This window comes from Littorina saxatilis, unplaced genomic scaffold (genome assembly GCF_037325665.1).
Source record: "Littorina saxatilis isolate snail1 unplaced genomic scaffold, US_GU_Lsax_2.0 scaffold_900, whole genome shotgun sequence".
NCBI lineage: Eukaryota > Metazoa > Mollusca > Gastropoda > Littorinimorpha > Littorinidae > Littorina > Littorina saxatilis.
In genome coordinates, this window is record NW_027127386.1 from 13724 (window position 1) to 30000 (window position 16277).

The 16277-nt window shown below is 42.0% G+C and overlaps 1 protein-coding gene across 2 annotated transcripts in view; it reads left to right on the forward strand.

The window, feature by feature from the left end:
* Window positions 1-621: 621 nt before the first annotated feature.
* Window positions 622-16277, forward strand: part of LOC138955843 (TNF receptor-associated factor 2-like) — a gene marked incomplete at its 3' end in the record, with an annotated part of 41137 nt that continues 25481 nt past the window's right edge. Inside the window, 1 exon segment of one of the 2 annotated variants that reach the window (XM_070327363.1) lies at window positions 622-718. In XM_070327363.1, coding sequence (XP_070183464.1) covers window positions 658-718 — 61 coding nt within the window. 2 annotated transcript variants of the gene reach the window in all.

The following is a 16277-nucleotide window of genomic DNA, read 5'->3' on the forward strand; positions in this document are numbered from 1 at the left end:
GTTTGTATTCAGTACAACAGCTACCGCACCACACTCCCCCTCCCCCCCCCCCCCCCCCCCCCCGTCATTTTCTCACTTTTATGATTAGTCTTGTTCCCACCTTGTTCTTCGTTGCGGTTTGGCTATTCCTGTGCAGCATAACTGTATGTCTGTTTGGCTATTCCTGTGCAGCATAACTGTATGTCTGTTTGGCTATTCCTGTGCAGCATAACTGTATGTCTGTTTGAAGTAGAGTAGTCCCTCCGCGTTGGGCGAAGGTTGGATGTAAAAAGAAGAACTCTCTCACTCTTTTACCCTAAAAAAAATAAACGTATCTGACCTTATTTCTGCCTCTCTCGGTGTGTCTGTCTCTCTGTCTCTCTCCCCCTCTCTCTCCCTCCCCCCCCCCCCCCCTCCTCTTTCTCTCTCCCCCCCCCCCTCTCTCTCTCTATCTATCTTATTGAATAGCTGACTGTGGTCTCATTTCACCTCTCTCTCTATCACCCCTCCGGCCGCCTCGCCCCCCCCCCCTTTCACCCTCACATGACCCTATGCACCCATGCCCCAAACTGCACACTCGCAATATTGACGGACTGTGTGAGGATATCTTTTTGTGTGCGCAGGCAACCCATTGGTCGAAAGGATTGGGAAATCCCAGGTTCTAAAATTAGAGTCATCATGATAAACTTGTGTTGCTGTTGCGGTCTGCTCGGCAGTTGGTGCAAGCGCAAACGTGGAGGTAAGTTGATCATGCTCTAATGTTGTCTGGTATATTCGTGCGTAACCTCTGGACAGGTTGCCGGTGGTGTTGGTATACGTGTGAATAATTTTTGATTTTAAATTCCGGGCCGCCTGTACTGTCTATTTATAGATGTATTGTCTATTTATAGATGCATGTCTAACTTCCTTGATGACACTGCCAAATGGAAGGGCGTGATAAGAATAAAGAATGTGTACATGTTTGGATTATGTTTTGAAAAGTGCTTATACGAGATTTTGTTGTTATTGTGGTTGATGTTTGTTTTCCTTCTGTGCGTCCGTTTGTGTGTGTGTGTGTGTGTGTGGGGGGGGGGGGGGGGGGGGGCAGAGTTGATTTGATGAGAAGGGACCCCTGCATCTCGTGTTGTGTATCCTCTTTTTTTAATACTTTCTTGTTCTTGTGTGTGTGTGTGTGTGTGTGTGTGTGTGTGTGTGTGTGTGTGTGTTCTGTTTTGTTTCTTGTTTGTGTCTTTTTGATTGCTGTTTTGACTAACAAAGCAGATGCAGAAAAGTCACAAAATTTAATAATTATTTTTGGTCATTTATCAGTTATTCTTATTCATTTTGTTTATTAACTTTGATATTTGACAGCAAATGAAGATACATGTGTCTTGCAGAAAATTGTCTTTGTTTATATTACAATCTATTATATTTTAGCTTGTGTATGTGTGAAAATGGAGATATTATGAGAGTTTCACTGTAGAAAACATGTTCAGATGTTCATACTAGATCACATGCAATCTTTACAAATTACAATGAACACTAAGCCTACCTTCATTTTGTGAATGTTTAATCAAGTTATGTCAAGTCAAGTCAAGTATTTTATTGTTTTGGGCTTTGAAACAAAGATATAACTTTGACAAAAAAAGGTAACAAATCAGACAGTTAATATATGAAACAAAGATATAACTTTAACAAAAAAAGGTAACAAATCAGACAGTTAATATATGTATACAAATTGAGCGGACAAATACAACAATACTATACAACCAAAATAAATTGGCAATATACACTTCCATACATACAAACAAAAATAACAGAAATAGGTTTAACAAAATCAGGTAAGAGATCAGACAGATAATATGTATACATTAAGCGGACAACGATAATATACAGCCGAAATAAATTGGCAATACCATTATGCCATGCATCTTTTGTAAAAACACAAAACAAAACAAAAGCATGTATTACATACATATACATACCAATAAAGAAACTAGATGTAACGCTAACATACTAAAATCATAACGTGGGCTACAAATCTTGCTAGCTTCATTAGTTTTATCTTAGATTTACAATTCATTAACTGTTCATATTTTAAACAATTTGGGTGAGATCGGTAATAAGGACTAATTAATTTTCTTCTTTCAGACACTATACTTTCGTCGGTACAAATGAACAAATAGTGAAACTCATCACCTAATTCATTTTTATCGCACATATCACACAATCTTTCATTTCTAGGAGCATTAAAAAATCTGTGCTGATGTATTGGCAACTTATGATTGCTTGTTCTAAACTTTGCTAATTTAACTTGGAATTTCCTAGGCAAACAAAGCAAATACCTTTCCAGACAAAAATCCTTTTTATATATTCTGTAATTAAAACACAAGCTGTTGGCATTCACGTCAGTGTTCCATTCCTGCAGGAATTGATCTCTTAGCCTTTGTTTTACAACGTTTTTAAAACCTGAGACGGCAAGACTCTGAGTTGTCCATAAATATGATAGACCCAACTTATTTAACATAGTATTGACATGCGACAACCAGGGCAATTTAACGTTTTGTACATGGTACAACTTCAAATGTAGTTTTAACATTAAACAGGACATCTTATTCGCACCATCGTTCATTTCTTTCATCAGTTTATACCAATAAACCAGTAACTGACATTGTACCTCAATTCTAATTGGATAACGACCAAGCTCTCCGTAAACCATACAGGTGGGTGTAGTTTTATATACATCAAGAAGCATTTTTAAAAATCGCAATTGAAACCTTGATAATATGTCTAATGAATCATATCCCCATACCTCACAACCATACAGCACTTCTCAAAAAGATCCAACTGCACATCAATTGGTAAATTTAGTTTTCTACATTTTCGAATTAACGAGAACATTGCACGGTTACCAATCAAACATTGACGTTTCATGGCATTATGAAATTTGTTATTATAGTTAAATAGTACACCTAAGTACACATAGTCCCAAACTACTTGGACAGGTACTCCATTCAAGACAAAATTTGGGATATTCCGTATTTTCCCCCGCGAAAAAACAACTATTTTTGTCTTTTCAATATTTATGCTTAGTCCCCAGTTTTTACAATAACGATCTAGTCCATCCAGGGCTTTTTGCATTTCACCAGGCGTTTCGGCGAGTATAGATCAATGTTACGAGTATATGTCTGTCTGTCTGTTTTCTGTTTGTTAGTTGATGTTAGTGTCGTTTTCACTCGCATTATTCATGCTGTATGAGTTCAATTGCTGCATTAGTGATGTACAACACATGAATTTGTTCATCCCATTGTACATGTGTGTGCATTTACTTCAAAAACATTCACACACCATTACACACACACACACACACACACACACACACACACACACACACACACACACACTGTGACAACCATCCGCGCATGCACGGCCGCATACATACATACACACACACACACACACACACACACACACACACACACACACACACACACACAAATGACCCATTCTGCATAAAACTGAGAAACTGAAAAACGAAACCGGATTTATGAAGAACCTTAAACCAGTTCGCGATTCGCGACATACACTGAGCGAGTTTTCGCGAGGAACAGGGTTGAGCTACGGTAGGGTCACTGCGCATGTGTGGTTTTTTTCTTCGCGGAAACGCTGTTGGGTTGTGTCCAGTCGCGTCCCTTGCAACAAGATGGCGACAAGCGCGTTACGGATTTACTGTTGTGGAGAGTTGATGGACGACGATGATGAACAAGCAGTACTGTTTTATTGTTGATGTGAATGTGATGCCAAAACATCGAACTATCGATTCGAACGTCAATGAAGAAGTGAGCGTGAAAATCGAGCGCAAAACAGCCGGGTAAAAGTTCAGGGCGCTAAAGTACATTTGAGCCGAAATCGCACCCAAACTCCTGTTGACCTCATTTCTTCCCAAAATAAACATCACTGCTAAAATAAAATGCATTAAAACCAAGACAGTATCCAACCCAGTATCCTTAATTTTTGAAAGGCTAAGTGATTTACAACAAATGTCTTCTCACAATCCGTAACTTTGTCAAAAAATATTTGCAGAAGTTTCTCACCTCGCCTTGGCAGCCATCTTGGAACTGGAGAGACCCTACGCAGGAAGCAAGGTTGAAAGTTGGTTAACCGGTGACGTCACTCCAGTCGTACCGGACCGAGTTTTTGCGACCTCCGGTTCGACTCGAGTCACCTTAGTTGACGCTAAAACTCGCTCAGTGTGTTTCCCCAGAGATACTGTAGAGCTTGCGCAGTGCACGACGGAAAAAGAAATCAGTTTTCCCGATCTGGTATGACTCGAGACTCGTTCAGAATTCTATGCTCTTTCGTGTGTGTGTGTGTGTGTGTGTGTGTGTGTGTGTGTGTGTGTGTCTCAGTCTCTGTGTGCCAGTGTGCGTGGGTGTGTCAGTGCCGCGGCGTGCGTACGCGGCTGCGTACGAGTGTGCGTGTTCGGGTGCATGTCAGTTCACTTGCAGGGAAGGGTAGCATCATACATGATGATTGTGCTTTAATGCCCGGCTGTATGTCTGTCTGTGCCGTGCTAGCTAGAAAGTGTGCCAATGAATTCCCCCGAAGAATGCAGACTTTGGAGCTGAAATACTTGATCATTCATACCAGTATGTTTTAGCTGATGATAAGCAACAGCGGCATTGAATGAAAGAAATAGGAAATTCCCGGTTTATTATTGGCCAAGCTTTGTAATGTTTGGGCTACGTCACTAACACGATCGCAACGAGCTAAACTGTGAAGACAGCGGTACGTAAACAGGCTGAGTGTCCGTTTCTATCTGGTTAAAAATAGACGCAAAGTTTTGCCAGATATGTTTGGATTTTCATAATTGTTAAATTTAGGAACGTTATGAACTTTCGAAACTGAGTCGCGTTGCCCCTGTTTTCTCGGTCAATTACAAATACAGCTCGTAAAATATATCATACTGTCACATTTCTGATGACAGTGGCCAACGATTACAATGGAAACGAATTAAATAAATATTAAAGCGAGGATAGAAATGAAGATAATAATCTAGTAGGGATTCATACCTTGGTGGTGCTGCGCGGTGAATACTGAGCCAAGTCGATTACCCGATTTACCGAAAATACTTGTATTCCGTCGAGCATGAGTGTGTGGCCGGTGGGTGGGTGGTTGTCTGTCTGTCTGTCTGTGTGTCTGTCTGCTTGTGGTGTGTGTGTGTGTGTGTGTGTCTGTCTGTGTATTCTATGTCTGTTCTCACACCAACCAACACATGTATGCTTGTTCGCATATTCTAACAGTTTGGCAAAACTCACGTCAGCTTGGTTTGTAATATGTATACATACATCTTTAACTCTTGGCAGTGTGACAAACCTTCTTTTTTTCTCCAATGTTTGTACGTAATACAACGGAGGACTGCAAGCTAATCTAAACAAGGACAGAAATCGGCCAGTTCCTCCTTCGTAAGTTTAGCCTAATACTGTGCTGATGTCATTATTATGTGTGACTGCGTGTCTTTTTTTTCAGGTGCGGGATCATCATAGCTTATATATACTGGCCTGCTGTGGTTTGCCCTTTTATATTTCTTGCAAGCGGCCTAGGGCCAGTCAGTAACTGTTATTCTCACGCGGTCTAAGTGGACCGACATATTGCGAATGTATATATGATTCAAATTCAGGCAGGACTGACTGACAGACTTCAATCACAACACTTCTTTGTAGGGATGCTAAGCTTAGTTTCATGATTTAATAGCTACAATTTCAGTCGTGATATGTGGAAATGTGGAATATGTGATTGATTTCTTAAGAAGTGTGGGGGATTGTTGAATTGTGAAGTTAAAAACAACATTGGCAGGCACTTTCCGTCCGCAATTAACTAGTCCGAGAATCATGTGGTATTTCACTGTGACAAGTGTTTTACTGATCATCTACAATACAAAACGCATTCGTGTACGCCGACTTCAATATTTTTCAACAACTTTTGCTTCCTTCACTTATATTTAATTAAGTAGCTGTTTTCAAGTGGACTCATCATCGGGAAATTGTGATTTTGACGTTGTTGTGTAAATATAGACAAACTTCAAATGTCTTGTTATCTCAGCTAATGGGAATCCCGCTGGGAAACTGCAGGTTCTACTGAAACAAAAGGAACTGTGTATCAGTGTATAGAGAAAGTATTTTTAGTTTTGTTCGGCGGATTAACTTTTGATTAACATCGAAAGACTGTCACGGATTTTTGGACCAATGTTGTGTGACGTGGAAAGTAGTGTGCTGCCTTAATTAGTTGAAACTACCCAACTCAACATATCAACTGTGTCATTTTTGTGTTCATTCTTCTTTTATAAATCGTCAGTTTACTTTTAGCAGGCTAGTTTCAACGGTCTTAATACTTGGATTAAGACAACTGGGGAATTTAACTGTGATTAAAAACAAAAACGGCCACCAAAATTACCCGACCAGGTTTACTTGTGTTTACGAAATTATCACAACGATCACCCAAGAAAAAATCTAATCTGACTTCCAACTGCTCGATCAACAACTGACTGTGAACTCAAAAACAGAAAGCATCTGCCAGGATCGCTCTCTTGTGTTGTGTTGCAAAGTGCGCGGTGTGTGTGATAATTAACTTGTCAGTGTGACTGAACGCACAATGTCAGCAGCAAAAGTGGACGCCATTCCGTCACCTCCCTCGCCTCAACGTCACCTCCAAAATCGGCGTAAGTGACCCACTGTAGCGCAAGGTTAGAAGAGACGTCCCCTTCGTGTAAACACTAATGTAAGCTATTGAGGTCTAACGAATGACGTATCACAACGTGCGCGGTCGTCCTTGGCGGTCAAGAAAGCCGCGGGCGCCGCCGCGATCATTGCGCAGACGACACTTCTAGACCGTCAATATTTTTTGTCATTGCGCATCACGTGCTCCACATAAATCGGCCGGAAACGAAGCAATTGGGAAACCTGGATACCGACACCACAGATCTATCCATGTTTGTACATGGGATAAGAACATCCTCCCACTTCGACACATACACAAATTGAAAATAAATTGTTGTTGTTTTTGTTTCAGTAGTTTTTTTATCGTGTTTTTTTTATCATTACTGTAACAATTTCATGAGTGATGCCCATGTCAATCAGCAAAATTAATTCCGCACAAAATACCCATTTTGCAAAGGAAGCAGCCGTGTTGAATTGAATGTTGGTATATGTTCAAGTCAGTGGCATCTTTATGATGGTCGTATCTCACATTAAAAAAAACTGCACAGGTCTGTGGTAGTGCGCAAGTTTGGGTTTTTATTTGTTTAATCTTTTTTTTTTTAATAGGTTTCTTTACCTCTCTTTTCTTGTTCATACATGTTTTATTAGAGTAATCATGAAGGAGTAATACTGTTACAAGGTTCAGGATAACAGACATAGAGAAAGAAAGACAAATGAATGAACGAATAATTGAATAAGTATAATATCAAAGAAATAAGTAGGGGCCTACATGAAGAAATAAATAAATACATGAATAAATAAATAAATGAAGAAAGAAAGAAAAAAATGAATAAATAAATAAATAAATAAATAAATAAAATGATACATTAATTAAAAAAAAATTTTTTTTCAAGGAGAAGCACTTTCTTTTCAGAGAAAGCAACTATGTTACGATCTTTTTAAGTGACTTTATTTTTTAAGTACAAGGAGTGCTCAGGCTTGAAACAACAAATAAAATACGAGAAAAAAAATGTTGTTGGAACGTTTAATTATTGACAAAACAAAACGTTACGTTCACAGATTATCGACCCAGCGCTCTTTTAAGTGCACAGACAAACACTACTTACACAAAACTTATCTTGAAACAAATTTCGGCCGCTTGCAGGGAAGACACAAGCGAATGAGGTATACAAAATAAAATAAAATGGTCTTAACGTGCTAAGTTTCTTCTTCTTCTTCTTGTCGATCACACGTGCTAAATTTTAAAATAACGACTAAAACTTGAATAATTATGGGGTATCAGATGTTGTCACAAAAGCACTAGTGAGGAAATTACTGAGGTTCCAGATACTGTGAGTTTGTAACAAATTAACAATCAAATGATCACAGCTGAAGAACATTGATAGAAGAACAAAATAGAGCACAAAATACAGTTACTTTCCTGCTAAATTGGGAGGGGGAGGGGGGCCAACTTGTGTGCACCTACTTTAGAAGCTAATTTTCAAGCATGAAACACAAACAAACATAAAGTAAACGTGTGAAAGTGATTAGACACTGTATCACATCCAAGGTACCTGAGACATCCCTTTAACAACAGTAAAGCTGTGGATAGCCCTCAACGAATTAGACTGTGATGCTTCTATTATCCCTACCCCCTATCCATTTGAATAAATACAAATGTCATGACTTTTTTAAAAGATACATTTAATGTAAGTTCAAGGATTGTTTAGGAGCGAAATAAAAGGAAAAGGATAAGTTAAGCCCTGATTTATAACATAACGCATACAACTTGAATATATATATACAGCATATCAGGCTTTCGCACAGGAATCACCACTACTTTGTTTATTACATCAATGTAGCTTACCATCCCGAAGAAGGCAGTAACGTGCCGAAATATTGATTGTAGATATAAACGTACCTAACCTGGTTACTGGTGTGTTTTCTTTTTCTTTTTCTTTTCAGGAATCACCACTGTATAAATGTGTAAAGTAGAACGGAAAAATGAGATTGTCAAGCTTTAATATCTGATTTTAATCAGATCTTTATCAATGCGGTCCATGTTTTTTCTTTGCTACATGTACATCAATTGATCGTGTGACCTATTTTAATTCTACATTGTACTTGCTTTTCTAAGGGGTAGACTCCAGCCTTAACTGGCTATGGGGCTCACTTTTGGAATCAGAGATTTCTTTCACAGGGCCATATGTTATATAAAGTCTTATATCGCGCGCGTATCTCCAGACTCGGACTCAAGGCGCAGGGATCTATTTATGCCGTGTGAGATGGAATTTTTTACACAATACATCACGCATTCACATCGACCAGCAGATCGCAGCCATTTCGGCGCATATCCTACTTTTCACGGCCTATTATTCCAAGTCACACGGGTATTTTGGTGGACATTTTTTTTATCTATGCCTATACAATTTTGCCAGGAAAGACCCTTTTGTTAATCGTGGGATCTTTAACGTGCACACCCCAATGTAGTGTACACGAAGGGATCTCGGTTTTTCGTCTCATCCGAAAGACTAGCACTTGAACCCACCACCTAGCTGCTGAAATTTAAATCATGAAAATGACACTGAGAGAAGATTTTTTTTTCGAAACACACATCATCATGTATCAATCACGCACACCCTCGAAAATGGCCGTCATGCTTCCCACGTGACAGGATCTAGGACAAAAAAAACAAAACAAAAACTCAGGAACGCAGAAGTTTCTCACTTCGACTCTATATATTCTATAAGAATCAGACAGTGTAAAAGTATTACCATCAACATACTCAGTTTGCTAAAAAATAACTTTGATTTGAGTTATCTCCCTTCCTTAGGAACGTTTTAGAAGATAGTAGAGATTCAGGGCCAAAAACATATAAATGTTATATTCGGATTAAAAACAAGCTCTTAAATTTAAAAAATTTAAAAATTATGATTAAAATTAAATTTCCGAAATCGATATAAAAATAAAAAACGCTGGCGCTGGACCCGAGTACTCTTCAGACTGGCTCGCTCCCCCAGTATAAAAGTTTTTGTCTTGTGCACGTGGATTTAAAAAAAAATATATATTTATTTATTTTACACAATTAAAAAAATTATTAGAGTAAAATAAAACATTAAAACGTTCATAATAAACAATAGTAAACAAGAATTAAAAAAAAAATTTCAGAAAATTTGACCGCCCATGCCGGGAATCGAACCCGGATCCCTTGGATTAAAAAAAAAAATTAAATAAATAATAATTTATTTATTTTACACAATTAAAAAAATTATTACAGTAAAATAAAACATTAAAACGTTCATAATAAACAACAGTAAACAAGAATTTATTATAAAAAAATAAAAAAATAAAAAAAATAGACAGCCCATGCCGGGAATCGAACCCGGATCACTTTAGCTATAGTCAGAAACGCTTTCCACCAAGCCACCAATTCTATCATTCGCCAGTGAACTCAAATGCCTATACTCCTCGCGCACAGTGGTACACGCACGCAAAGCACGCACGAAGCAAAGCCTGGTGTCGCTGTCGCTGGCTGGCTGGCGGATTAGCCGAACGGCTGTTCTATCCCACCGCGAATCGCGCCCGCCGTTAAGAGTCGTTTTTGTGGAATATTTCGCATTTAGGTCCCAGGTAACATTATGAAGTTTTAATACGATCAATCGGACCTATTATCAAGTTAGTGTATCAACTTTTGAACGAACTGCGCCCAGTAGTTTCCCAGCAATAAGCTGTTAAGTCGAGACAGACAGACACACAATTAAAGTCTGCTGGACCCTAGTACTGCGTACTCGGGGACAATTTCATCTTATTCCTTGTCTGTCTGTCTCTGTTCTCTTAGCTTCCCCTCTCTGTCGGTGGCTACTCTCTCTCTCTCTCTCTCTCTCTCTCTCTCTCTCTCTCTCTCTCTCTCTCTCTCTCTCTCTCTCTCTCTCTCCCCCTCTCTCTCTCTCTCTGAATATGGTTTGAAACATTTTTGCGTGACTTAAGGTCGCGGCCGGTTTGGAATCCGGCCCGGGACGGACACGGGTCAACTGTATCCATGTCCCACCCCCGTTTCACCACATGGCGGCGTATTGACCCGTTATGGTCAACCCTTGTTAAATTTGTTTTACTCTGTGTTTGTGCGTCCCAAGGAAAGATTGTGAGAAAATGCCTAGCTGCGGTATTAGATCAGCCGGTGGTGACTGTGACTGGGCCGGACCTGAGGGGGAGGGGGGGTCCTGTGTTCCGGGCAACCCCCCCCCCCCCCCCGGCCTCCTGATGTACTTCGTCTCATTTTTTTTTCTGTGCCTATCTTTTTTTCTGACTTTCACGTTTTGGAAGGAAAGAATAGTAAGAAATAACAGTGAGCTATTGTGGTCAATGAAATTGATGGTCACAATATTTGTTGGAAATGTTGACAATTTGGATTCCAGTCACGAGGATGAACCAAAACAATTACCATTGAAATTTAAAATGTTTTCACCGACCCCCCCCCCCCCCCCCCCAACAGGGCGTCGCCCCTGTACACAACAAAGGGCTTGGGCGGCCCCTGCCTCATTTCTGGACCCCCCCCCCCCTATTACACTTGATCCCCCCCCCCCCCCTCTGTACACTGTGCAGTATCATTCTGCAGTAGTGCACGCGGCAAAGTCTGTTTCGCGCGCTGTCTGCGCTAGTTTCGGACTTTGGCGGCACTGAGACTCACAAAACATACACGCCCCTTTGTCCTACCCGTGTTGTATGGCACACGTTACTGCGCGACTGAACGGCTGCGGCGACTCGGAGCTGTGTGTGCTGTGTCAGTGTGTGTGAGGGATGCGACTATTCAGGACACACTTTGAAAGTGATCCCAAGTCGTTCAAAAGTTCATGTGTGCGGAGTGGTAGCTGGCCATTTTCACGATGAGGGGGAAAGCTTCCTTTCAAGGTGATCTAAATTAATTCGTAATAGAAAAAACCATATTGACTTATAAGTAGGCCCTACACACGGTTTTCAAGGTAAGGTGACTATGTTTTCTTCTTTTCATCATTCACACTGTCAGTGGACTACCGCAGCTCTGTTCGATCGAGGATGGAACTGCGATTGACGAAAAGGGTGTATCGCCGGTGTTACTGGGTGACACGATCTGAGAACTCGATTTCCTTGATTATTATCGATTCTTTGTCAGTGACAGAAACTATAGGCCTACAGATACTGTAGTTACATTAGAACGGTAGCTCTATTTCTCACTTACACTTCAATAAAACCAGTGGCAAATGTAAACGTACGGAAGAAATAGAGCTGTTATGCCTTTCCCACCATTCTCCAAGTTAGCCAGGCACGTGTCACTTTCCCGCCGTCCATTCAACTTTTCTCCGCAACAGCGCTTTGGCTGCGCGCCAAGCCAGTGCCCTCTCCGCGTCGCTGTGACGTGATCGGCAGCGGTATCAGTCAAAGTTTCCGTATTCAGCCGATGAACGCTGCGGTTCAAGTTCAGAGAGGTTCCACGGAAGGCTATTTACACTGTGCAGTTGTAGCATTCTGCACCGCGCAGATAGAATGAAAAGAAAAATGATTCAAAGTGATTACTTTCAAGGGCAATGGAGTAAGCATACAAAACTGATGTTTTGCATCCAGCTTTCGCTCGACGGGGGAATAGTGTACATTACAGATTATCAGCCATAGTTATACTGACATTCCTACACAGGTAAAACAAGTCGCGTAACGCGAAATTACTATATTTAGTCAACCTGTTGAACTCACAGAATGACATCAGAACGTACTGCACTTTTTCAACAAGACAATATAGATTTGTCGATACCCCTCGGCGGTGACACAACAGAAAGTGACAAGCAAGTACAGCACATAAGTGCTTGTGCTAAACAGGAACGCGCGATTTACTTTATTCTGTATATACTTACCGAGCTTCTTTTTAATCAAAACATAACATATTTATATATCTATGATTCCAGAAATGTTAAACTGAGAATAAGATGAACTCATTTTTGGGTCGATTACTGTTTTTACAGTCCAACCTGCCATAAGGGACCACCCCAAAGTATCCCCAAGGGTTTTTACTATATAAATGACCTGTGTAAAGAGACCACCTGCCTGTCGAGACCAAACACCACCCAATTTAGAATTTTTTGAGATTTTTAATGACCAAACTCATTAATCAATTTTTAAGCTTCCAAGCTGAAATGCAATTCTATAGTCCGGGCTTCATGGAAGATTGCTTGATTCAAATGTTATCCAGTTTGATCAAACAACAAGAAAATTGGTTGATTAAAATCAACATGGCCGAAGCAATGTTTTCATAAAAGAAGCGGTATTGTACGGGCACATGTTGAATTTGGGTTACATGTGTTGCAGAGTATTTGAAAATCCGTAGGCGTAAAAACATGCAAAGAAGAGTGATAGGTCCCTGTTGTGAATAATTATTTATAGTCAAGTGGATAAATTGATTACTTATGTTTCACACTAGTTTTACTGTTACAGCAGTCCCTCTCATGAACGGACATCCTTGGGCCAGTGCAAACCTGTCCGTACATTGCAGGTGGCCGGTCACGGGAGACCCCCCCCCCCCCATCACACACACTCAGGCACACTAGTACTGACGGACTGAGTGAGTCTTTGCTACTGGTGAACGAGCTCTACTTGGCCTAAAACAATAAGGTCAAACTACTACAACTTATAACTGAAAGGAAAAACACTGTCCTGTAAAAATGACGTTAAATCAACGGTGTCAGAAAAAGAGAGATAAAAGAAATCCTCAAATTCCTGAGGATACAGGCACCCCATGAAAGCAGCCACGAACATACTCACAGAGGCACACATGCTTGTGCAGATACTTTGCAAAAATATGAATTGAAAACCTGCATATGTGGCAATTTCTTTTTTGTTTGTGTGTGGCTTTATTGAATACTTCAGGCAGTGACTTTTCCCTGTCCAGTTTTCTCTTTCGTCTCTCTTACCCCCCACCCCCACCCCCCTTACCCTCCACTCCCTTTACCCAGCCCCGACAGCACAAATTTGTAATCTGCAAGGCAGAGTACACATTTTCTAAAAGGAAGACTACTCCTCTTCAATTATATCCAGAGATCTTCCAGCTGTCTCAACCACGCAAGCCATCACTGCTGCCAAGGTCGAGCACTTCCACGACCGCATCGCCAACGCCTCATCATCCAGGGAGCTGTTCTCCATCATGTCCTATCTCCTGGGCTCCTCCCCCGCTGCCCCCTTACCCACTGCTCACCCACCACAAGATATCCCGGAGTTATTCTCGGAGTTCTTCAAGGACAAGATTGACGAGCTTCGGAGAACACTCGATCAGCAGCCTTTCGTCCCGTCCCCACCCTCACCCTCCTTCTCCGGCTCCCCCCTCACGTGCTTTCAGCCTGTCACTCAAACCCACGTCAAGCGACTCATCACCAAGACGGCCATCAAGACGGCTTCCTCTTCACCAAGTGTCTGGACATGCTCCTGCCGTCTATCACAGATATCATCAACATCTCCCTGGCCACAGGCGTCGTTCCCGACTGCTTCAAGTCTGCCGTTGTCCGCCCACTCATCAAGAAGCCCGGCCTTGACGTCAACGAGTTGAAGAACTACCGTCCTGTGTCCAACCTGCCCTTCCTCTCCAAGCTTCTGGAGCGTATCATCCTGGAGCAGTTGAGCGCCCACCTGTCTCGGAACTCGCTGATGCCAGTGTACCAGTCAGCGTACCGCCCTCACCACAGCACCGAGACGGCGCTCCTGCGAATCACCACGGACCTCCTGAACGCAACAGATAGCGGTCTCGTCTCTGCCGCCGTTGTGCTGCTGGACCTTTCCGCGGCCTTCGACACGATCGACCATCAGCTACTCGTCGATCGCCTCAGTTCCACGTTCGGCATTCACGACACCGCCCTCTCTTGGTTCCGGAACTACATCCAGAACCGCTCTCAGACTGTCACCACTAATTCGTTCTCTTCTCAGTCTGTCCCTGTCCGCTTCGGCGTCCCTCAAGGATCTGTCCTCGGCCCTGCCCTTTTCACCCTGTACACCCAACCCCTCTCCCTGGTCATCGAACGCCACGGCTTGAACTACAACTCCTTTGCCGATTACACGCAGCTCCAGAACAGCGCCAAGCCGGAGGACGTTGACCATCTTCTGGGATCCATCTCCAGTTGCTTCACTGACATCAAGAACTGGATGACTGAGAACAAGTTGAAGCTGAACAGTGAGAAGACAGAGGCCCTTCTCGTTGGAACACGACAGAAGATTGCTTCCCTCATTGTGACCAACCTCCAGCTGGATGACGCGACTGTTCCATTCTCCCCTGCTGTCAAGAGCCTTGGCGTCTTTCTCGACTCCACTCTCTCCATGCAGACACACCCATCTCCTTCATCATCAAGACCTGCTTTTTCCACCTACGACGCATCGCCTCCATTCGTCGCTACCTCACCCACGACGCCTGTGTCAAGCTGGTTGTCTCCCTCATCTTCAGTCGTCTGGACTACTGCAACTCCCTTCTGGCTGGCCTCCCCGCCTCATCCATTCATGGCCTACAACGAGTCCAGAACGCTGCTGCCAGGCTGACGTTGAGGAAGACGAAGCGAGACCACATCACCCCCCTACTTCGCTCCTTGCACTGGCTCCCTGTCAACACCCGAATCTCCTACAAACTGTCCACTCTGGTCTACAAGTGTCTCAACGACTCTGCTCCCGAGTACCTTCAATACTCCCTGGGCCTGTATACCCAGCCCTCCGACCGTCCCCTTCGTTCTGCTGCTGACCCACTCCGCCTTCACATCCCTCGCTCGAAACTCGCATCTGCTTGTCAGCGTGCATTTCCCTCCGCGGGCCCCTCCGTCTGGAACTCCCTGCCGCTTGAGCTTCGCCAGAGCCCCTCTCTTGACGCGTTCAAGAGTAGGTTGAAGACTCAGTTCTTCCCGTAGCTGGCTGCGACTTTCATGTTCGACAGTGATGTGTTGTGCCCCAAAAGACATTCTTGTGCTGTGCTCTGTGAGAGGTGTTTTCTTTGTGTTTGATATTATTTTGTTTGGACCTAGCTATTGATGTGTATATTACCCAATATTGACGGACTGTGTGATGATATCTTCTGCTATGGTCTGTTGAGACAGTGATATCAAAATCGAGACCGGAGGTCGAGATTTTGATATCACTGTCGAAACAGACCAATAGCAGAAGATATCATCACACAGTCAGTCAATGTTAGATATATTGCTAATTCTCTGGACATTTTGTATTTACTGTAAAGAAATTACAAAAGTATTTGTCTCAGTTTTGGCTGTTCCATACCCCTCCCTCTGATTATTATTTCTTTTTGTTCACTCTTTTCTTGTACTTTTCAGTATTTAAAAATGTCTTTTCTTTCAAAAAGTCTTTAGTCACTTGCTCAACTAAATTCTGGGATCATTACATTTTCATATATATTTGTTTGTTTTTAAATGTAGGTGTTTTTGTTTTTGAAGTGGGGAAGCAATAAAGAGGTCGTCGATATCAAAACTGATATCGACGGAAATGTCGTCGATATCACTTTTACAATGAGCTCAGTTTTGCCCAATTGACCAATGGAAATCCACGTAACATATGAAATAGCTATATTGGGTATTATCATCTTACCATGCAACTTTTTAATCTTTTAACTACCACACTCCG